Here is a 22,871-nt window from a genome sequence, read left to right as displayed (position 1 = left end):
CGGATGAAGTGTAGCAGCGCACGGGCGGTAAATTTAGGTTCTGGTGCAGCATTGATGTGCAGAAGAAGAGCGGTGAATGAAGAGGAAAGCTGGGAGCACCAGCAGCGGTGTCTCACGAACGGATAGCGAACAAACAGAAATACCCTTGGGCTCAGACTCAGGTTCAAACCTCATCTCTTGAAGATTATAAGCGTCCAGATTCCTTCCACTGCTTCTTTCTCTTGTTTACGTTACATCAGATATATAAAGCCCAGTGCTCTACCATCCTCCAGCTCCATTTGTCTTTCCCAAGCCATAATCGCTCCACAGATTATCTTCCCTTTCTCTTCTTTCTCTTCTCTTTCTTCACAATACCCAGCCATATCTCACTGGCACCACAGCCATATCACCAGGCTATATCACCAAACATACCACCTCTTGTGTCCTCTTCCAAAGATTGACCACTTCATAACGATATCCATAAAACTATAAAGATTATATTTACAATTTACAACGACCACAACAACTACAACGATTATAACGATTATACGACATTAAAGCTGTCCTTCTTTAAAACCTTTCATTTAATGAAATCCTATTGAAATCTTATTGAAATTCACTTGAAATCCTATTACAAGACTCTTGATTTCTTACTCTTCTTAATCTCCAACCAACTTTATTCACTCGTTTTGTTAATATTACTTGAAAAATATTATTTAAACAATACATTTCATCTATCTTTATCACATTTTAATCCAAAGTCAGTTTTATCCAGATCTAGTTACCTTATTTATCCTATTTATCCTATTTCTTCTATTTATCCTGCTTTTACGCTAATTACACGCTAATTATATATCATATTCAAATATATTTAATAACTAATACATCAATCTAATCCCATCTTTTACCTCTTCACCTGCTACTTCTCCACTTCTCAATCCAGCCTTTTCCATTCGTTGTTTCCTCTTTCTCTACTTACTTTACCTCCCTTATCTTTTTAATCATTCATGTCTTCCTTCACCAAAGCCGACTTGCAATCCCAAAAAGAAAAAAACAAAAATCTGTTGAAACAAAGAGAAATCAAAATCAACCAGCTCAAACAGAAAAAAATTGAGTTAGAAAAGATCAACCAACTAAATAACGCCTTGATTAAAATAAATAATGCTGAATTCCAAGATATTTCCTTTGATTATAACAAACCACAATTCTCCCTAACCTCCTCCTCTTCATCTTCTTCAAAGAGATCCTTATCTTTTTCTTACTCAAATCCTTCAAATACAATCAACTCCTTCAGTCGAAGCACCCTAAGTGTATCAAGCAACAACAACAACAACACAAAAAACAACAATGACCATAATAACTCATCCTCCTCTTTAAACAAATACTCAAAGGGCTCAAGACCAAGCGATAACCTCATAAACCTACACTTTAAAAAATCTTTCATCCCAAACAACTTCAACGGCTCTCTCCTAAGATCCTCCTCCCTATCTTCCTCCACAGACCTCCACAACCCATCCCCAATTAACATCAACAACGACACAAATATTAATCTCAAAAAATTAAACTCAAGACCCATATCAAATGATTCAATCACCTCCTCGGAATCTGGAAACTTCATTTTTGATTCACAACTAACCTCAAACTCAACTTCAAATTCGAACTCAAGACTATCCTCTCTAACAAGCATTGATTCTCAAAACATACTTCCTTTCCAATTTGATAACCAAAAATCAATCTCTCAAGATGTTAACCCAATTCCGAATTTTAATAATTATTTAAACAACATCATATCAAAAAATATTAATAGCAACAATAATGACAGCCCTTACGATGATTATGATAATATAAATATCAACTCCAACTTCAACTCCAACACCTACAACCAAAACAACACCAGCAATACCCCCTTTCCTGACTACCATCCCAATCCAAACCCATCTCACAACACTCATGTTCGCGCTGATTCAGTTGCAACTGAAAATACTGTACTATCAAATATAAGCGAAAACACCTTGGTCAGAGTTAACAGTAACAACACGAACACAAGCACAACAACTATTGCAAGCAACAACACACTATCTCAATTAAACCAAAATAATATCCCTACCGCCACCACTACCACTACCACTACTACCAACAACTTCGATTCAACTAAATTGGAAAATAACTCCCTAAAAAGAATAGCTAAACCCTCTTTAAAATTGGGAAACTTATCAAATCTAAAACACCCAAACTTCTCTGAAGCTGAATTAGAAAAACATACCAGAATCAATACTCATATAAACTCAAAACTAATACCAATCAAAAACTCAAATTCTCCCTATAATTCAAACTTCTCTCCTTCTGATCAAAATAATTTCAAAAGATTCCAATCAATGCCTTCTCTACAAAATGTCATAAAAAATAAAAATGATCCTATCCCCTCTAATCCCGAATTTGACCTTAATAGTCAAAATAATCAAAATAACTCCCACATTTCTAACCCTCATCATAACGATTATTACCAAAATACTCTCTTTTTCGACTCTCAGGATTCTCACAACATTTTAAATGTTTATAAAAATTCAAACGCTTTTGCTCAATCAATTGGCCTGGATTTATCCCGTAAACTAAGCCAATCAAAATATAGAAATGAATTACCAACAAGCTCTTTCAACCCATCCCAGAATTTAGTTCCTTACCCTCCTGATTCAAATCTAACTCCAGGCCAAAAATACCAGCTAAAAAGACAAATGTCTCAATCAAAACTACTCAAATCAAATAACCACCAAAATGATGTTATCATTAACACAAATGATGAGTTACTATCCGATGATGACCCTTTATTATACAATATACCCTTTGCTTCTGGTTCCGCTGCAACTTTATTCACAAAACAAAATGGAAAATCTGAAAAATTTATGAAGCATGTCTTAAATGATTCTCCATCAGCTTTACCTCCATCTCCCTTAGTTGAGCCCACTTTAAACTCCCCTGATCTTCAATTTGCTAATGCCTTATCAGCATACTACAAATCTTGCTCTGATAATTATATTAAAAAAGAAATGAAAAAAAGAGAAGAAAACTCTTTAAGATTACCTTCCTTTATATTAAATCAAGCTGAAGTTGAAAGTTTATCATCTTGCTCCTCTATGAGCTCCAAAACTTCCAGAGATTCTAAATTGTCAATATTTTCTTCCTCTTCAAATTCAAGCTTAACCTCAACAGAGAAAATACACTTGGAAGACTTAAAATTAATCTCCGCAGAAAAAACTGAAGTCTTATCTCAAACAAGACCAATGTGGTTACCACCTAAACTTCAGCAAGAGAAACAGAAACATGATGAAGAACTTCAAAATCTAATTTTTTCTCTACAGAAAAAGGAACTCAAAAGAAATAGTTTGCAGCAGAAAAAAATCGAATTAGATCAAAAAAATGCTCAAAAATGGTTTGAATTGAGTGTCAAAGTTAAAGAAGTTCACAAAAATTCCATCTATGAAATGTCTAAATTGTGCTGGAAAACAAATATTCCTCAAAAACTTAGATTTAAAATCTGGTTCGATATTCTTACCTATTATAATAAAAAAAATGGCTTATCTGAAGAAATTGAGTCATTGACTTTGCTTAGCAATAAGCTAAAAACAATCGATATATCTTATAAGGAAATTGAGATTGATTTGATTATCGAAAAATTATATCCTCATTTAGATAAGTTCCAAAAAGGTTGCCCGCTTTATGATTCAATAAAAAATCTACTATTATGTAAATCAATTTCGAGAAATGGTTTAAATTTTGGTGATGAAATTCTTAGCGCTATACTATTGTTAAATTTCACAAAACAAGAAACCTTTACTTTGATCAATTTGCTTGATAAAAATGTTCTAAACGATGTTTTTGTTGAAAAATTCGATAAAAACATTAAAACAAATCCTGCATTAAAAAAATATTTGTCCAAGTTTTTTGATGATGAGCTTTCAAATCTTAATACTAGGGTCTTATTTAAAATGCTTCTTAAAATTAACAATCAATTGATGATACAAATATTAGATCATTTAATATTGAATAATAATTATAAAGTATTCTATTGCATGTTCTTGGTTGTAATAAAATTTTATCATTTTGGTTTTCTTGATATCAGTGATTTGATTAAGAATGAAGATAAACAAGTAAATATTCCTAATGATAATGACTTTTTGGAAAAATTTGCTCATTATTACAAAAAATTTTAGATATAAGCTTTTTTATTAAAAGTACATGGTTTATTTATTGGTAACGATAGATCACTTATATTCTAATTATTTCACTACTTATGCTCTAGTTTGTTTTTTTGTTTTCAATTTTCACTAGTATGCTTTTTTTTTTTTTTGTTCCAATCTTATTTTAAGCTGGATTAGATTTTGGTTTAAGCTTCGACATTCCCTTTTGTATTTTTAGTATTCTATATGTATTTCACCGTTAAACTTTTTTATTTCGTCAATCCAACACTATTTTGTTTACTTGCTAAAATGAGCTCCACCAAAATAATTTGTAGAAAAATCAATAAAATTGAAAATTACTCCATAGAAATATCACCATCAGAATCAATTTCTATTATTTCGCTCTGATTGTTTTCTGAAAGATTATCTATATGTACAAAACTGTCATTTTCTCGTTTGACTTTTACATTCATTTCATCTTTTTCATCATTTCCATCATTTTCATTATTTTTATCATTTTTATCATTTTCATTTTCCAAAACATCTTTTTTCAAACCACCCTCTACAGAATTCTCATTGTGATTATCAATTTCGTTTTCCTTACTCGGTGATTCAACCTCACTTTCTTTTATAAAAGCAGAAACGTATTCTTGGTCTTGGGAATCTTGAGAAGCATCAGTTTCTTTTTCAGTTTCTTTGTCATTATTCAATTCTTCTGCTTCTTCAAATAATTTTGCAAATTTTGTTTTAAATTTATTAAAAGAATTTTTCGAAATACCATCACAATCAGGTATCACTCTCTCAGAAAAAGCACTGATGAGTTTATTCAACTCTTTTAAAGATTCAAAATTAATTTCTTTGGCTAAATAAAATTTTGATAAATTCATAATTATAATTTTTCTATATTTTGGATTATCAATAGATCCACTCAATATTCCATTAAGTAAATCTAAAATTATCATGAGATGATTAGTAGACTTGTTTTGTTCTTCCTCGGTAGAATTCACAATATTTTGAGGATTTGTCCAATGAATAAGATTTTGCAAAATTTGCTGGGGCTCAACCATTGTATCCATATCTTCAGGTTCTAATTTATCTAGAAATTCATCATAATTATCCAATAAACGATAAAAGGCATCTGCAGCAACACTTGCCATTATCTTTTGATGCTTGGGGTGAGAAAAGGCATACACAGGCAAACAAAAAGTCAAAGCTTGTAAAAGATCCTGATTTTTCGAATTTTGATAATTATAGTATGCCAAAATTAAAGTCTCAAATAATTCTTCATCGACTAGAATATCTGCTAAATATAACTTGCAAAGACCTTCCGCGGATAACGCTTGAACTTTGGGTTTATTGAACCTTTTCAAAGTCCTGTAAAATAATTTATTCATGGAAAGTGTGTCGATATTCCCTTCAATATCAAGAACTGAAGTTCCATGTGTAGCCAAAATATCAAAAATAATTTTTAAACATATTATTTGTAGCTTTTCTGGGGCTTTTGCACAACAAAGACCAAAAAAACGTAATTGGCCAATTGTTAGTTGTTTGTCCAATAAACAACCTAAACCTAAGCAATGAATGCCTATTTCTCTTAGTATTTTATTTTGAGATCTTATTGAGGTGGTAACTATACTATCAAGTAATGATGAAACTGGAATATTATTTTCAAGAGGTTGACGAGTTAATTCTAACATGTGTTTAACAATGTATAAGCATTGTATCATAACATCAGGGCTTTCAATTTCTTCCACATTTTTTTTCTGAGACTTGGATGGTGATCTGCTACCTGATTTTAAAGGGCTTTTATCACCATTTTCATCATCTAAGTCTTCATCATCTTTTTCTTTATCCTGATCTTTATCGTTTTCGTTTATATCATTTTCGCCTGTGTCTCTGATATCAGAAACTATTTCTGTCATCATTTGACAAAAATCATTTTCACTAATGGAAAGTTTTCTAATTGTTTGTAAAGTATATTTGATTAAAACATCAGTTAATTTGTCATTTGTTAAAGAAGATCTCAAGACTTGAAGCATTTCTCTTCTACCAAAATCATCACTAAAATCGTAATCTTTTGCAATTGTAAGTAATTGTTCCATTATGAAATTAATTTCTTTTAAATCATTTGCATATTGGCTATCCAATTCGTTTTCAATATTGCTATAGGATTGGAATGTATTATTGTTTGATGTATTAATATTTTTAAGAAAAATTGGATCATTTTGCTCATATTCTAGCATTATTTTCTTTCTGACAGTAAAGTATTTTGAAATCAAAGTTGCAAACTCGGCAGCTTCTGGAAAGCTTTTTTCTAAATATTCTTGTAAATTATTTGATTGACAATGGTTGAAAAAAGTTCTTGCTAAAAAAGCAGTTTCAGCGTTTAGATTTCCCCAAAATTTTTTATCCAATTTCATGTTGGAAACAATATCAGAACGATTTTGGAAGAAATATTTCATGGCTAAAGGAGCAACTTCACTGTTAATGATATGTAATCTCTCAATTAATTCTAGTAAATTGTTATTAACATCACTTAGCCATTGATTTGTAAACATTTTAATAGCGCTATTTCTGACACTTTGCTCCCGATCCTTTAAACCCCATAATAACAAGTTTTCTCTTAAAGTTTTTTCGAATTTTCTAAAATCACCTACTTCTTTCATTATACGTGAATATACCATTTTTCTTGTTATAGTATTTAAATCTTTTGCTCTTTCAACCAAGTAAGGTAAAGTTAAAGGAGACTTGTCTATATTTAGTAAAGCTGCTCTTCTGACTTCAGGACTTGGATCATTTTGTAGGATTGATAATAGTTTAGCGGTCGATCTATTGACACCATGTTCATCTTCATCATCTTCATCACCTTGAAATCTTGAAATACATAGTACAGCTTTTAATCTTATGTTTGGCTCTTTATCGCACAATCTCTTTTGAACATTCCAAATTATATTATTGTATAACTCATTATCGATTTCTTCTAAACATGTAACTATACAGCCAAGTAGTTGGATTATACGGTAACGAACGTTTTTATCCTTTGAATCAATACCTCGTAGTAGGTGTCTAAGGAAATAGCTGATAAATTTCAGACAAAGAGTGTCTTCTTCTTCTTCTTCTTCATCGTCATCGTCATCGTGATCTTCTTCGGAGTTATTTTCATCATTATTTTGATTATTTTTCTTTTTAGCATTTAATTTTCTTTTTCTTTTCAATTCTTTTTCTTTTTCTTCATCTTTTTTAATTTCCATGATGAATTTTGTAGTCAATTTGATAATTCTGTCGCCAACGATTTCTGATTTCTTTACAGGTAATACTTTGTTGATCAACTTTGTGAAGGATAAGTTAAAAGAGGATTCAAGATTTGATTCGAAAGCTTTTTTTTGAATTAATTTCAAGAGAGTTGCATTTCTTTTAAAGCCTGATGGGTTTAATTGGCAGTCCTGGAAGACATTTGCAATTTCTCTATGGACGTCAGAGGCCTCATTTAGTTCGATGTTGAATTTATTTTTGTTTTTGGGAGGCATTTTTCAATGGATAGAGGAAGGATGAGTGCGATTGAGCTTGAAGTTGGATCAAGTTATTGGGTTGCGTTGTGGATATAAACATGAAAAGATAAACAAACAAATTTGGATCGGAGGGATCAAAAAGTGGAGGAAAAAAAAAAAGAACGGATCAAGCAAGTTACTGTGGAAAGAGCTTAAGATTGCGATAATAAGTTGAGATGGGTTATATTGATTATATTGGTTATATAATAATGGGTTATCTATAAATGAATAGGAGAGATAGAGAAAGAGATAGAGATAGAGATAAAGATGGAGATGGAGATGGAGAAAGATTAAAAATTGGGCTTGGAGAAAATCTCAGGGTCCAACTCAGGCACAACTCTTGCACCTTGGAACCAAATTCTAGCAGCAGAAGCAGCACCAATGAGATTTTTGGCATGGTCTTCTTTGTTTTGATTGTAATTCTTGTGGCCATTCCATTCAGCTTTATAAATCTTATAGGCATCTTCGCTTGTTTGATGGCATTCAAAGCATTGGTAGTAGAAGCCGTCGTTTTTGTCATAGTTGAATTTTCTAAAATAAGCCAAATGTCTTTTAAATTCATATTCTATTGAGTCCTTAACCTCTTGCGAGGCCTCTGGACCAATAAAGAGCATATAGTCAGCTAAACCTTCAAACAATAGTTGGACGAAATAGGACATGTCTCTCCAGTATCTCTTTTCCATTGGATAGTCTCTATCGAAGATCTCTGAATGATGGCTTGTGGCAGCAGATACCAAGTTGTTTGCAATTTTGAGCCATTTTGGGCTTTTGGTGTAGTGGTATAAATAGCAGGCAGCAGATAAAGTTGTGCCCGTATTATAGGACCATTTGGCACCATTGATGTTATCCGAGTTTTCACTTTTTCCATCTTTGATCAAGAAGTCTTTAGGGTCCATTAGAGTGTTGATTTGCCATTCTATGCATTGGGCAGCGAATTGAACGTAATAATTCCTTTCATTTGGAACAAACTTAGCAAATTTTAAACAGGCAATTGCAACTTCAGCAGTTGTGCAAGCATTGACATAGTCGTGAGAAACGTGCCAATACACACCACCCTTTGCTTTATTGTTGTTATAATTATAACCCCCAATGAGGAATCTTAGCAAATCTCTCGCAAGATCAAGATAGTTTCTCTTAGTCCCGCCAGTGACTTCATAAGCATTTATTAGGCCAATTGCCACCTGAGCATCATCATCATAGTATATGTCCTTGTTTCCAGAGAAGTTTTCAACAGCACAGTAACCATGGTGCTCGGGAGACTTGTATTTTAGCAAAGCGTTGATAACCAAGTCTATCATGGGAGTGATTTCCTTTGGATATAGTCTTGCACCATCGGTAATTGCCTCCAAGGCGACGGCCACAGACCAGACATTGAACTTCTTTTCGTCGCCATAGACGCCATGGCAGCTCCATCGAGAGGTGAATGTTTTTTTGGTGGGGTTCCAGAACTCGGTCCACATTTTGACGAGCATTCTGTAGCCCTCAAGACTGGGATTTGTGACAGGAGCAGTTTCTGATTGCATTTTGTGAGAGAAGCAAGCAGCAAAGAAGATACAAAGCAGAATAACAACCGGAGAAAGAAACAAGATACAGATCAAGGAAGCAGAAAGCACTGATGACGAACACAGGCCCTTTATACCTGAATTGCTCGGACCCAGGCTGAGGGATCAGGGCTGGCTAGGGCTCCTGTTCCAGGGCTCGTTCCAGGGCTCGTTCCAGGGCTAGACGGTGCAACTCTATCGAGGGCAGTGAGAAGTGTTTGAGATCACAATCAAGAAAACGGATAGGGCTACCAGGGCTCACCAGGGCTCTAGTGCGCAGAGTCTAGACCGTGGGTGCTGCTTATCGGAGAGAATCACCACAATCACCACAATCACCAAAAGCATCGCCAGTTTCTCCACTGCTGGGTATCACTACACACTTTCCGGGTATTTGTTGCACACTGCTACGTTGCTGCATACACGAGCCATGGAGGTATGTTTTTCGCTGCGTTTTGTTCTTGTCTGTCTGTCTCCTAACACTTCTTCCTTTTCTGCTTCTGCTTCTCTATCAGCAAACAACAGAGACCATATACGACATCGAGGACAGAGATGGTGTTCGATTCAACTGGAATGCCTTTCCCACCACCAGATCCGAGGAGGTGAGCATATCCAATTTGTTGGGCTGTGTTTATACCCCATTGAACAACACTGAAGACTATCCTATTCCCTTGCTTGATTCCTCTCCAGTAACCTGTTCAAACAAACTGTGCTCCTCAGTCTTGAATCCCTTTGTCAAAGAAATAAGTCTTTATCCCACAAACAACATCAACACCAGCAGGTACTGGGTCTGTCCAATTTGCAATCAAAGAAACACTCTTTTAAATTTCAATCCCGATTCAATTCAACTGCCTCAAATTTCTCTCAATTCAACAACCTGTGAATACATCCTACACGACTACAAAAAATCTTCTCTATTTTCTCCCAATATCATTCTTTTCTTAGTCGACTTGTGCTTGGAACAAGACGAACTATCCTCCTTGAAAAAATCAATTATCACTTCAATAAATTCTTTGCCCCAAAATACCTTGGTTGGCCTAATAACTTTTGACTCCATTATTCATTTATATGAACTAGGATTCTCTCTTGATAACAAAAACAAAAATAAAAATAAAAATAAAAACCAAAATATAACTGAAAAAAAATCCTTTTTTAAAAAAATTCACATTTTTAATATTAAAAATGAAAACCAACTAAACTTAAAAAAATTCCAAAAAATTCTTGCAATCAATGAATCTGGTTTATCTAATTATGACTATCAATCAAAATCAAATTTCAATCCCTACAACAAAAATTTCCCGTACCAAAGATTTTTCCTAAATCTTGACAACCAATTTGACAAGTTTTATTTCATTAAATTAATCAACGGCCTTAACCCAGTCAACAAATCAATTAACCTACACGACTTGAACAACTCAAATCTCTCCTCAAAGAGATTCTTAAGATCAACAGGCTCAGCTCTCGCCATCTCTATCAATTTAATGAAATCAATCTTTTCTGATTCTAATGCTAAAATAATATTGCTCTCTGCTGGCCCTTGCACTCAAGGCCCAGGTTTGATCGTTTCGAATGATTTAAAAGAAAACATCAGAACTCATAACGATATTCAAAAAAATAACACTAAATATTTCCAAAATTCTTCTCTGTTCTATAAAAAATTGGCTTTGTCCCTCTTAAACAATGATAAAAACCCCCTAGTTTACAATAATAACTCAATTATCGAAATTAATATCTTAGTCGGTTGTTACGATCAATCGGGTATCTATGAAATGCAACCTCTAACAAACTTATCCGGTGGCTCAATCATTGTAACTGATTCTTTTAAAACAAATCTATTTAAACAATCCTTTCTAAAATTATTTCAATCCGAATTCTCAACTCATATAAATAAAGACACCTCTCAATTTCAGTCTCAAAATTTATCATCTCATCAAGATTCACTCCTAAAAATATCTGTTTCAAATAATCTAAAAATTAGAGGTCTAATAGGAAATGCAACCTCTTTGAAAAACCATTCAATAATGTCCTCGGATGATGAATTCTTCAAAAATGGCCTAACAAATGAATGGAAAATTCTCTCTTTATCTCCAAGAAATAACTACTCCATTTTTTTTAAAGCTGACACTCTTAGTAATTCAATTCAATCAAAAAATAAAATGGGTAATGATGCATTAATTCAGTTCCAAACTATTTATAAACATTCCTCAAATACTCACTATAGACTAAGAGTGACAACTGTCAAAAAATTCACAACAAATGTCATTCCTTTAAAGCAATCCTTTGATTTCGAATGTGCAATAGTTTTATTGGCCAAGTGTGGTATCAATAAAATTCTTAGTGACCCTTATATCAAATATAATGATATCATTCAAGAAACCGATAAAAACTTGATTAAATTAGGCTTGAATTTCGGCAACTATGATAAAAATGACTTGAATTCTTTCAGCTTTGATAACATCAATTTTTATAGCTTTACTGAATTCGTTTATCATTTAAGAAGAAGCAACATTTTTAGAATTTTTGGTTCATCCCCAGACGAAACTGCTTTTTATCATCATACTTTTCTAAAATCAAATGTTTCGGACTGTTTATTGATGATTCAACCAACTCTATTATCATTTTCAATTCAACAACCTGATGAAATTGTCCCTGTTCACTTGAAAGCTGCCTCTTTATTAAAAGAAAATATCTTTGTTATGGATGCCTTTTTCTACGTGGTTGTTTATTATGGCGAATATGCTGCAAGTTGGAGAGATTCAGATTTGGATAAAACAGAATATGTCAATTTTTATACAATTCTTGAAAATTCTAGAAATGAAGCCATTGAAATAATTAAAGATAGATTTCCTTTACCAAGATATATAGAGACAGATGAAGGCAAGTCACAGGCAAGATTTGTCATGTCCAAATTAGATCCTGATGATTTTTTCAAACAAAATGAGGAAAGTACTATAGCTAATTTTTTTAAATTTGGTTATGGTTATGGTTTTGGTAACAACACTGAAACTCCAGTTTTATTGTTAACTGAAGATGTTAGCTTTGACAGTTTTTACAAATACTTAAGCAAAACTGTTGTTGAAAAAGCCAAAGCTAGGAATTTTTTATAATTTCTTTATAATTTTTTTATAATTTTTTTATAATTTTTTTATGGTTTTTCCTCATTTTACTTTATCTGCTCTTTTTGTTTCTATCTGTTTTTTTGATATTTTTTTTAGTTTGTTTCTTATTTCAGATTACTCCCATTAGATAAAACACATTTTCAATATTTATCACGAGATATCAATTTTCTTTGTAGAAACAATATCAGCTAATTATATCACTATGACCCGTATTGACTATTTTTTTTTGTGATTTTAACAAAACAATTATGTTAATACTGTAGTATATTTGAACATAAAGTTTTACTGAAATTTGACCTGTTTGATCCTGATCTTTGGTTATATCAATTCATTTATAATTTAGGAAATTGATAAGCTAAATTGAGAAAAATTAAAAAGATTTTAATTAATAAACTAAAAATCTGATTCTGTAAGCCTGTAAGGTCTGAAGTTACTATATAAAAATTTGAAATTGTGTTGAATCATTTTATAATTTAATTTTATAAAAATTGCAATAAAGCACCCCTATAGTGAAAAAAGAAATAATATATTAGTTGTTTTTTTTATGAAAAATAGTTCATTAACTGGCACAATTCTTAAAAAAAAATATAAAACAAAACCTACTCAATATAAAATGAACTAAATTTCAGCAAAAAAAATCCCATCTATTATACTCTTTCTATCTTTTTGCTGCAAAATGGCATTTGCAATAACATCCCCAACTCTGTCCTTTAATTTTTGGATCAAAGTACCAGATACTTCAGTTTCATTTGATTCAATTTTTACATCTGAGACATCATTCATTTCTTGGTCACCATCTTTGTCCTTTTCATGATCACCAGCTGTGTGTTTTTCAGTATTATTTAAATTCAATATTGTATCAGAAACTTTTAAAGATCTTAAAGCTAGCATAATAGCAAAAATCAAAAATTGTCTTTCCTTTATGAATTTTTTTCGTTCTAATAATTTTACATTATTTTTTTCATCTGCAATATTAGGAGGATCAATAAATATTAATTCGCTCCAATTTTTAAGATTTCCCAAAATTAGCATTCTTACAGAATCTGGGCCTAATTTCGTTATACCAATAATTGAACCATAATAAGTCCCAAAGTTCTTTCTAAAATTTTTTTCAATTGACTCTATATTACCATCATACGCTGAATTTGAAACAGTATCATCCTTTTCCAGTAAAATATCATTTTCTTTATCATCATAAATTGATTGAGTAGAGTTTTTAATGTTTGTAGCCAAAAACGCTTTCAATAAAGTTCTAGCAACCTTGGGTTTTAAATAGCTATATGATTTCCCATAATTTTTAATAACATGATCCAATAGACTTGCAGCAAAATCTCTAATACTTATATGATGATATAAAGAGTCTAAATCAATGTTTGCAATCCCACCATTAGCAGAATTGTCCTCAATTCGAGCATTCTCCTCACCTTTCTTGAGTTCTAATAAATCCTTTAATGAGGGACCTATTTTTTTGGCCAATAATAAAGTTAAAATTGAAGGCATTAAACCATGTATATAAGGATGCAAAAAAATAGTTTCGTTGGATAAGAGTGAATATATAACTTCTAGCATTGTTGTTAAAAGTTGGATATTTTTTAAGTTATAAGTGACTTGTTCTTTGATAAATTCAATAAAGTAAGGAACTAGCTGATGCAAACCAGGCTCTGATCTAAGAGATTGTAAAGCAGCTTGTTTCAAATTCTCATTATCTTCGGTATTTTCGTTGACCTTATCCTTATCTCCTTTTTTCTCATTTTCATCATTAGAGCCCGTATTTAGTAGTAGAATTTCAATAACCTTATTGAAATAGACTTGTAATTCCTTAGATAAAACATGCTTGACTAAAGGTCTTATCTCATAACCATTTGTTTTATTAGATTCACCATTTGATAGATTATTTATCCTGCCGGTGTTGGTGTTGTTTATATTACTCGAAATATTATTGTTATTGTTAGGTTTGTTATTAATAGCAGAAGTAAAGGTGTTTGATGAGCTGTCGGGATTAGTTACTCCAGAATCATTAGAAATTGTTGATATTCCGATGGAAGAAGAGGTTAAAATATTATTAACCAAAGAGCCTCTTTGAGTTGGAGGAAGGTTTTTAATTTCTGATAGTAATGGGTTTTGTGGAATTAAAGGTTGAACACCTTCAATTGCAAGCCAATGAGCTGTAAAAGTTGTTATTCTAGGTACATTAGGTAAAGGCTTGTTAATTAGTTTTTCAAAATCAATCTCGTTATTATCAATATAGTATAAAGCATGCCCTGGACCAACTAGAGCTTCTTTGAAATTCAAAGACTTGTTGGTATTATAGCCATATAAAGGTTCAATATTCAAGACATTCAATGACTTTTCTATGTCGATTGTCTTAAGAGTCCTTCTCTTTGAATGCTTCATGAACTTCAAAGCCTGCTCGATTATTTCATGGATTCGATACTCAACATCCATCGCAAGAGCTTTGGCAACATCATCAGGCAAATTCTGGATCCCAAGCGATTCAGAGGCATCTTTAATAGTATCACTAGGCGACCATAAAGTGTGAGAATCAGGAACTTGTATATTACTGGTGCTCAATGTCATTTTAAATTGGCGATTTGATCAATTTCTTATCAACAACATTTACAATAGACAGTGGTTTTTTGTAATTTTTAAAGGATATGCACGTGAGTAAAAAGCTAGCTCGAATCTCGCTCAAAGCAACTTTTAATTAGTTGCTCTTATTTTGATGAAAATACATTATGATGATGTATTTAATAGCTGCTAATAGTAATACCAATTTGTTTAGACCTTGAAGCTGGATTCAAAAAGGAAGAACTGTTCTATCTTTTTGTGTTTTAAATACATGAAAATTTACTACTAGTGATCCACCAGCAACATTATATAGTAAGCATCTATAAGCATATATATGTGTAACACAGTACATGCAAACATAAATATGCATATTGCTGCTTTTATATATTTATACTTTTTTTGTTCTGTATATTTTTTTTCTTTCTTCAATAAACCGCTCTGTGAGTAATAATTTTATTTAATTACTGTCTTTGAGTTAATAAATGCACTGGAATTGTTATTTGGACTAACCTTGTAATTATGTACCTTGAAAATATTGAGTTATCAAACATATGAAATTTCATGCTCTACTCAAGCCTACAAGTAAATAATCACTATAAGTAAAAAACAAAAAAATTTATGTCATTAATTCATCAGGAAAGAAACAAAATTACATTAAAAACTCAAAATTACATTAAAACTAGCAATATATTTGCATTAAGAAAATTAAAATAAATAAAAAATAAAAAAAATATCTCTAAGAGTAGGTCCTTTCAGTTGTTTTTGGAATTTATTTGATTTGAAAATTTAGTGTGAGGGTATCGAAACTGGTTAATTAAATCTAATTCCATTTTTTTTTTTTCTTCTTCATCGTCTTCTAATAAAGAAAAATCTGCTTTATCTTGAATGCTCAATACTCTTCCAATTGACTTGTCAATATCACTATATCGTGGTGGGTGCAAGGGCATATTTCGAAAATCAATAAAATTGTTGTAAATACCATTACTGCTTGAAGAAACAAAATTTGTTTCAAGTAAATCGGAAACTGGGGAGGAAATTTCCAGTTTTGATATAATTGGAGAAAGGGCATTGCTAATACTTAGTGGACCAATTCTGGGTATACTAAGCTGATCTTCACCAATAAATGAATTCAAAACAAGAGAGTTTGTATTTCCATTTTCATCGATGTTGCCAATTACCTGAGAAGAACTCAATGAAGAAAACTGAGGCAAATTACCACCTCTAATAGGCGATGCCAAGTTTGAAGAGAAAGAAGGAGAAAAAGTTGGACTCCCATAATTTGTCTCCATTCTTTCAAGTGTGTACTCCGGTTGTTGAAGAGCCTCTTCAAAAGTTGGTAATTGGTCATCATCAAAAATCGAATCAACATCATTATAAGTGTTGCTGTTAGTTAAAGTCATATTTTCATCTTCAGGATTTTCAATATAAGGAGGTAATGTAGTATTCTCTGGCTTACACAAACTTGAAAGCAAAATTATAGGAGTGTCGATCATAACTTCAAAATGATGATATTTCTCTTCTAGTGGATTATTTTTCTTTGAAATTCTAAAAGAAATTTGAATTCTGTGACTAGTGTTTATAAAACTCAAATTTGAGCTATCAGGATATAATCTTGTTTGTTCAGCTAGAAAATCATTTGAAGATTTTGCGTCCTTCCCATCAGTTAAAGTTGAGATTTTGAATTCATGACCACCACTTTTAATCCTTGTTTTATAGTATTTACCATTTGAATCAATTGATTTTGAGACATTAGGCTTGTGCTCTGCACTTTTGAAAAGTAACGGCGTTTCAAGAATAATTGGAGAGCTGATTAAAACATCGCCATCCTTGCTGTTTATGTCGCAACCTTGCTTTTGATTTTTGTCAAAACAATATGTCAAAAGATTTTCATTGCATGTTGACTTGACAATTTCTTCTCGTATTGCTTTGCTTCCTTTTGTTCTCGTTCTAATTTCAGTCAACGCAACAATTTTTTCTTTAATATTATTGTCTTGAACGTTAGCAACACCTTCATCATATTCGTATTTTAGATCTTTAGAGGTATATGTTATTTTTTCTATTATGTTAATTTTTATTCTTTTGACAGTGATATGCTTTATCAATGGTATCAATTTAATTCGAATTGGAATCTCTGAATTCAAAGGAACATATTTTTGAGGAAATGAAATTTCATAGGATAATGAATTGTTCCACACTCTATTAACATATATAGGCTTGTTTATAGTGGAGATAGATGTTTTGGGTGGTAGTCTAATCAAGGGCAAATTAAAGCACTTATTCATATTTTCTTCGAAAATTTGAATATTTTTGTAATTTTCAAGATTAGAATCATTCAAACTATTTGGATTTTGCTTTGAATTCTCATTATTATCATTATTTCCCAACTTATTTGTAATATTTTTTATGAAAGAAAATTTATTAAATAAAGGATTAACTTTTTCTAATGAATACTTTTTTAAATTCAAATCAAATTGATAAGTTAAAGTTCCTCTTGGCGATACAACTGATTCTGGTAAAAATGATTGAAAGATGACAGGAAAAATAAACACATAATCTCCTGGAGGATAGGTGAATTCTCTTTTCAAAGCTTGATTTGGGGTATTTGGAGAAGAACAATCCAATGGTTCGCTATCTGAATTGTTATTTGAAGAATCGTTTGAAAACTCCTTATTTAAAGTATTTTTTTTAAATTCTGGAAAATCTTTTTGATTGAGTTTAAGTTTTTCTGTCATTCTTTTTTTCAAGTAATAGTCATTTTTATTAATTTCATCCATTGTAAATAAAGAAAATTTTTTCAAGTCGAATTCTTTATTTTTTCCACAAACTATTTTTCTAAATTTGTTTGAATTAAGCGGCGTAGTTGAGTTTGTTAATAATTGATCGTTATCATAATCGTCTGCATCACTAAGAATATCAAAAGAGCCCGAATTGCTATCGGATGTAAATGCCAAAAAAGACAGAGAATCTGCAGGAATAAAGTAGTTAAAATCCTTCAAGAGATTTATATTCCATGATTCAGAACCAATTAGAAATTTTTCATTAAAATTTAAAGAAGAGTCGTAAAGTTCTTTATAGTAATTGTGATTTATACTATTTGTAAATTCAACAGGAGAACCTTTATGCCATTTAATGTCACATATCAGGTTTAAAGAAAAGTTGAAGTTTTCTAGATTAATATTTGTCTTGGTCAAGTATTCTTGGTATGAATTATTAGTTTTGTATGAGGAACGAGAAGATCTTGGAGCCAGAACTGAGTCTAAAGTGGGCATTTTTTTTAGTTTTGATGTGTCAGAAGCATTGGAAGGTTGTAAAAGGGGAGATAAGTTGTTTCGGTTTTGGTAAGATTTTGTAGTTTTATTTTTATTATTTTGGATATCATTTCTTGTGGAATCTGAGTCCATAGCTTCACTTAGTATATCAGTGTCAGTATCGGAATCTAAATTTGAGTCATCATAGTTATCGTTATCGTCTGAATAATCGTTTCGGGGAATTTTTGGAATTGAGACTACAACAGCAAAGGTATGTAAAGCATGGTTTGACGTATCTGTGGTCATAGTAGCGGTTGAATTTGAGTTTTGATTTGAGGTTAAATTTGTTGTTGCATTTGATAGACTGTTATTGTTATTGTTATTGTCATTGTTATTGTCATTGTCATTGTTATTGTCATTGTCATTGTTATTGTTATTTCTGCTTCTATTTTCATAGGCATTTTCGTCATCGTCATCATTTAAAAAGTTGTGAAGATTATTTGCTACAGAGGAAAGATTTATTAAACCAGCATTTGAACTAATGTAGACTTTGTCATTAGAGTTGAGTACAGATATCTTTAAATTCGAGTTATCTAGTAGGTTTCCGTATGTGTCGAAAGCGATATTTTGGCTATTTTGGCTATTTTGGTTATTTTGGTTATTTAAGATTAATTTTTTAGCTAAGTATTCGTGATTTTTCTCATAAACTTTATTGTTGTTTGAATTTGAGGTTACGGTGATGTTTGAAGCCATTGGAACGCTGATTGTTGTTACCAAGTTATTGTAGTCTAGATTTGAGATTGGAGAAGAGATTGAGATTTGATCAGAATGAGAAGTGGTTGGGGATAGTAGTTTTAAAGAATTTTTCAAATTTTCTTTGAAAGATTTTTGAGAGGTATTGCTGAGGGTTCTTTTTAAAGAATTTGAGTCCGAATCAGTATATTCGATGGCTTTATTTGAGTTTGATAAGTTAAAGAGGACAGATGAATGTCTTCTTTGTTTTCTTATGGATTTGTTATTTGATGTAATATTATCGTTTATAGAGATGTCGTAAAGGTTATGTATTGCATTTTTATTAGATAGATTGAAACCGAATTTTGATTTAAGAATTTTTTTTAGGGAATCGATTGAATTTAGATTGCTAGTTAGTTTTTCCAAATTGGTTAATTCGTTATCTTTGAAACTTTTGTAGAGGTTTCGATTTAAATTTTTCTTTTTGCGAGTATAGTTATTATTGTTGTTTTCATCAATGGTGATGGTGTTGTTGTTATTTTTATTATTGCCAGTGGTGTAATTTAAATTTAAATTTAAATTTTTAGGAAGAGGCAAATCTTCTTGAAAGGAGACTTTTGTAGAATTATAGGTGTTTAGTTGGTCATTATTTAGGGCATTATTTGAATAGTATGATTTTGATTTATCTTTGTTGGGATGGTGTTTTGATGAAGAATGGAGATGGTGAGGATTTGAAGTAGTGGCGGATATGGTTGATACTCTTCTTAGAGAGGAATCATGGAGATGAGGTTTCAGCTGAGAAGAGTGAGATTGAGAACGAGTTTTGAAAAATTTCCGGTTCAATGAATTTGAGGGAGAATTTAAATCAGTATTTGAGACATTTGAAATATTGAAAAAATTGGAATTGTTCAAGTCAGTAGAATCTAGCGAGAAGTTTAGATTTGATTGGGGAAATGGTTTTTTAGTTTTTCTTTTAAAGTTGTTATTACTATTAGGATTAGTGCCATTATTGGAGTTGTTTTTATTGTTATTTGGCAAAGATTTATTTTGACTGCCTGATAAAAAGGACGAAATAAAATGAAAAGACATTTCAGAGCAAAGGTGGATGGATGCTGTGTTGAGTGTATTACCAATAAAAATGTAGTAAAAAAAAGAAAGCAGATCAAGAGCAGTATTATATAAAAGTGAGAAAACACAGAAATTAGTGGTTTATTGAACAAAGATTAAATTAGGCAATCTGTGAGCGACGCAGTGGTTGATTGATGAAAAGTAATACGCAGAGAGCTGGATGGAAAAAGAATAGAAGACTGCCAAACAGCATTCTATAGAACAGCAGAAAACAATAACTTAAGTGATTGCAGTGCTCTGGCTGCTACAGTCTATGCTACAGTTGAGTGGTTATACTGCTCCCTAACCGATTGATAGCTGATTGAAGAGCTGTGAAAAGTGCGGTACCCTCTAAAACGGCCGCTCCCTCTCTCACAAGCGCAGCGAGGGCCAAACTGAGTTTCCTCCTACGCAGTTCCATTTCCAAACACAGACACGTGAAATAAACAATAAAATGGCTTCTCTTCATGGAGGGTCAACTGCCCGCACTTCCAGTGCTGGAGGGTTTGAAAGGCTGAAACGCTCTTGTTTGGTGGGAAGCCGAATCGAAAGAGAATTATCATCATCAGATGAAGCGCGCTGGCATTTTTTGCTCCAGAACCAATTCACTCTCAAACCGATCACGTGTCACGCTGTTGCTGGAGATAAGCCGCTTTGGTCTGCCGGAAACCCACACTGCTGGCGCTAGTCCGGTCACGCGGATGCTTTGTGAAGGCAGATAAGATATCCTTGTAGTGCAGGTACAGCGGCTCAGGCTTGACTGAGTTGCAGGACACCTCTGCTATCCTCACGCCCCGAAGATCGGAAAACAGGGCCAGCCTTATTTGGAGTTCCACCTGCGTTTTCGCGCGTAGACCTTTCCTACAGCGAGGAGTCAGCTCCCAACGGCCAACCCGTCGGTGCGGATATACATTCAGAGTTATCCCCATCTACGAATATTCTCTTACTGACTGTCTCCATTTTCGATTGTTTTTCTGCTGCCACTGCTGGATTTGTAGCAGGGAAAACGCATTCATTTGGTTTCTCTGGCCCCTTTTGTCTGTTGCTTTAGTTGAACAAAAAAAACACTTTCTTTTTGACTGTTTGATTGTTCCAACCATTCTGTCTGGAAAAATAAAAACAACTTTCCCTTTTCAGAATGGAATTATTCTCTGGGTTTGCTATGGGTGTGTATGTCTGATAGTGGAGAAACTTCGTCATTTGGTTTGAATAAACGGAATATCCAGAATATCCTGATTATTTTCTCTACTTGTTGGCGATTCGATTTTTTGTTTCTTTTTGCAAAATTTTTGAAATTTTTTGAAAAATCCCGATTACAAAATGCGGTTTTGAACATTTAACTGTTATTTCAATTTACGATACAGATCAAATCTCAAATGATTTATGATATGTTAAACAATTATCGTTTATTGATATTGATTATTATTTAATTCTACAATTTTTCAACCAAGCTGTCGTTATAAATATAATCCACATCTGAAGATTCTCAAGTTTTTTCCAAGTTTTTTTTTTTTTTCTTTTCTTTTCCTTTTACTGTTTTCCTTTTATTATCGCGATTATTCATTATTCCATTACGCCTGGTTGAATTGATTCCAATTATTTTGTTTATTTATTTATTTATTTATTTATTTATTTATTTATTTATTTACTTATTTATTTACTTATTTATTTACTTATTTATTTACTTATTTATTGTGTTTGTTATTATTACTATTTCACTGAAAATACCCTTTATCAGAAATGTCTCCAATTATGAATGATAACGCTCGTCCTGAGCCTGACACTGTTTTAACAGACATTGCAACTTATATCCATGATTACCAAATTGACTCGAAAGTAGCCATTGATACTGCAAGACTTTGCCTTCTCGATACTTTGGGCTGTGGTCTAGCTGCTTTAAAATATCCTGCCTGTTCAAAACTAATTGGTCCAACTGTTCCTGGCACCATTGTTCCCAATGGTTCCAGAATCCCCGGTACTCCTTACGTCTTGGACCCGATTAGAGCTGCTTTTTCAATTGGCGCCATTATTCGTTGGTTGGATTTCAATGATTGTTGGCTAGCTGCTGAATGGGGCCATCCTTCTGACAACTTGGGTGGTATCCTAGCTGTAGCCGATTACTTGACCAGACTTTATAAATCCACTGATGGAAAAGAAGGAAAAATCTTTAAAGTCAAGGATTTACTAAATGGTATGATAAAAGCCCATGAAATCCAAGGTTGTTTAGCTTTGGAAAACTCCTTCAACGCTGTTGGTTTAGACCATGTCTTGCTCGTCAAAGTTGCCACAACCGCTGTTGTATCTCAAATGCTCGGCTTATCCTACCACCAGACAATTGATGCTGTTTCCCACGCCTTTATAGATGGCCAGAGCTTAAGAACCTACAGACATGCTCCAAACACAATGTCCAGAAAATCTTGGGCCGCTGGGGACGCCTGCTATAGAGCTGTCAACTTGGCTTATCACGTTAAAAATGGTGAATCCGGTATGCCATCTGCTCTAACTGCCAAAACCTGGGGTTTTTTCGATGTCTTATTCAACGGACACCCATTCAAATTCCAAAGACCTTATGGCTCCTATGTCATGGAAAACGTCCTATTCAAAATCTCATTTCCAGCTGAATTTCATGCTCAAACCGCTGTTGAAGCCGCATTGATCCTACACCAAAAACTAAACCATCTAAACAAATCTCCATCTGACATCAAATCAATCACCATCAAGACTCAAGACGCTGGCATGAGAATCATCGACAAAAAGGGCCCCTTGTACAACTATGCCGACAGAGATCATTGTATCCAATACATGGTCGCAATTCCCTTGATTTACGGCAGATTAACTGCCGATGACTATACCGATG

General features: G+C 32.6%; 7 protein-coding genes across 7 annotated transcripts; 3 read left to right on the top strand and 4 right to left on the bottom strand.

Moving 5' to 3' along the window:
- The first annotated feature begins 729 nt into the window (after nt 1-729).
- On the top strand, nt 730-4,349 carry ASCRUDRAFT_129829 (uncharacterized protein). The gene has a single exon (XM_020189013.1). The coding sequence runs from the start codon at nt 987-989 to the stop codon at nt 4,185-4,187; it is 3,201 nt and encodes a 1,066-aa protein (XP_020044420.1). The 5' UTR covers nt 730-986; the 3' UTR covers nt 4,188-4,349.
- YCG1 (condensin subunit YCG1) lies at nt 4,176-7,738 on the bottom strand. The gene has a single exon (XM_020194174.1). The coding sequence runs from the start codon at nt 7,679-7,681 to the stop codon at nt 4,511-4,513; it is 3,171 nt and encodes a 1,056-aa protein (XP_020044419.1). The 5' UTR covers nt 7,682-7,738; the 3' UTR covers nt 4,176-4,510.
- A 254-nt stretch (nt 7,739-7,992) lies between these two features.
- Nucleotides 7,993-9,225, bottom strand: ASCRUDRAFT_10575 (glycoside hydrolase family 76 protein; the record flags this gene model as incomplete). Its single annotated transcript, XM_020188625.1, has 1 exon — nt 7,993-9,225. One exon carries the CDS (start codon nt 9,223-9,225, stop codon nt 7,993-7,995), a length of 1,233 nt encoding a protein of 410 aa, XP_020044418.1.
- Nucleotides 9,226-9,776: 551 nt separating this feature from the next.
- On the top strand, nt 9,777-12,182 carry ASCRUDRAFT_16518 (vWA-like protein; the record flags this gene model as incomplete). Its single annotated transcript, XM_020189424.1, has 1 exon — nt 9,777-12,182. A coding segment is annotated over one exon (2,406 nt), but the record flags the coding sequence as incomplete, so codon positions are not given.
- Nucleotides 12,183-12,486: 304 nt separating this feature from the next.
- On the bottom strand, nt 12,487-14,948 carry TAF6 (TATA-binding protein-associated factor TAF6). Its single transcript, XM_020194173.1, has one exon. It carries the CDS (start codon nt 14,934-14,936, stop codon nt 12,978-12,980), a length of 1,959 nt encoding a protein of 652 aa, XP_020044416.1. The 5' UTR covers nt 14,937-14,948; the 3' UTR covers nt 12,487-12,977.
- Nucleotides 14,949-15,558: 610 nt separating this feature from the next.
- On the bottom strand, nt 15,559-20,302 carry ASCRUDRAFT_78216 (arrestin C-terminal domain-containing protein). Its single transcript, XM_020194172.1, has one exon. The coding sequence runs from the start codon at nt 19,994-19,996 to the stop codon at nt 15,680-15,682; it is 4,317 nt and encodes a 1,438-aa protein (XP_020044415.1). The 5' UTR covers nt 19,997-20,302; the 3' UTR covers nt 15,559-15,679.
- A 1,370-nt stretch (nt 20,303-21,672) lies between these two features.
- Nucleotides 21,673-22,850, top strand: ASCRUDRAFT_78215 (2-methylcitrate dehydratase; the record flags this gene model as incomplete). Its single annotated transcript, XM_020194171.1, has 1 exon — nt 21,673-22,850. A coding segment is annotated over exon 1 (1,096 nt), but the record flags the coding sequence as incomplete, so codon positions are not given.
- Nucleotides 22,851-22,871: the final 21 nt, after the last annotated feature.

The sequence above is a fragment of the Ascoidea rubescens genome (assembly GCF_001661345.1).
Source record: "Ascoidea rubescens DSM 1968 unplaced genomic scaffold ASCRUscaffold_21, whole genome shotgun sequence".
Lineage (NCBI taxonomy): Eukaryota > Fungi > Ascomycota > Saccharomycetes > Ascoideales > Ascoideaceae > Ascoidea > Ascoidea rubescens.
The sequence above is the reverse complement of the archived record's forward strand: the minus strand, read 5'-3'. Positions and strand labels throughout refer to the sequence as shown.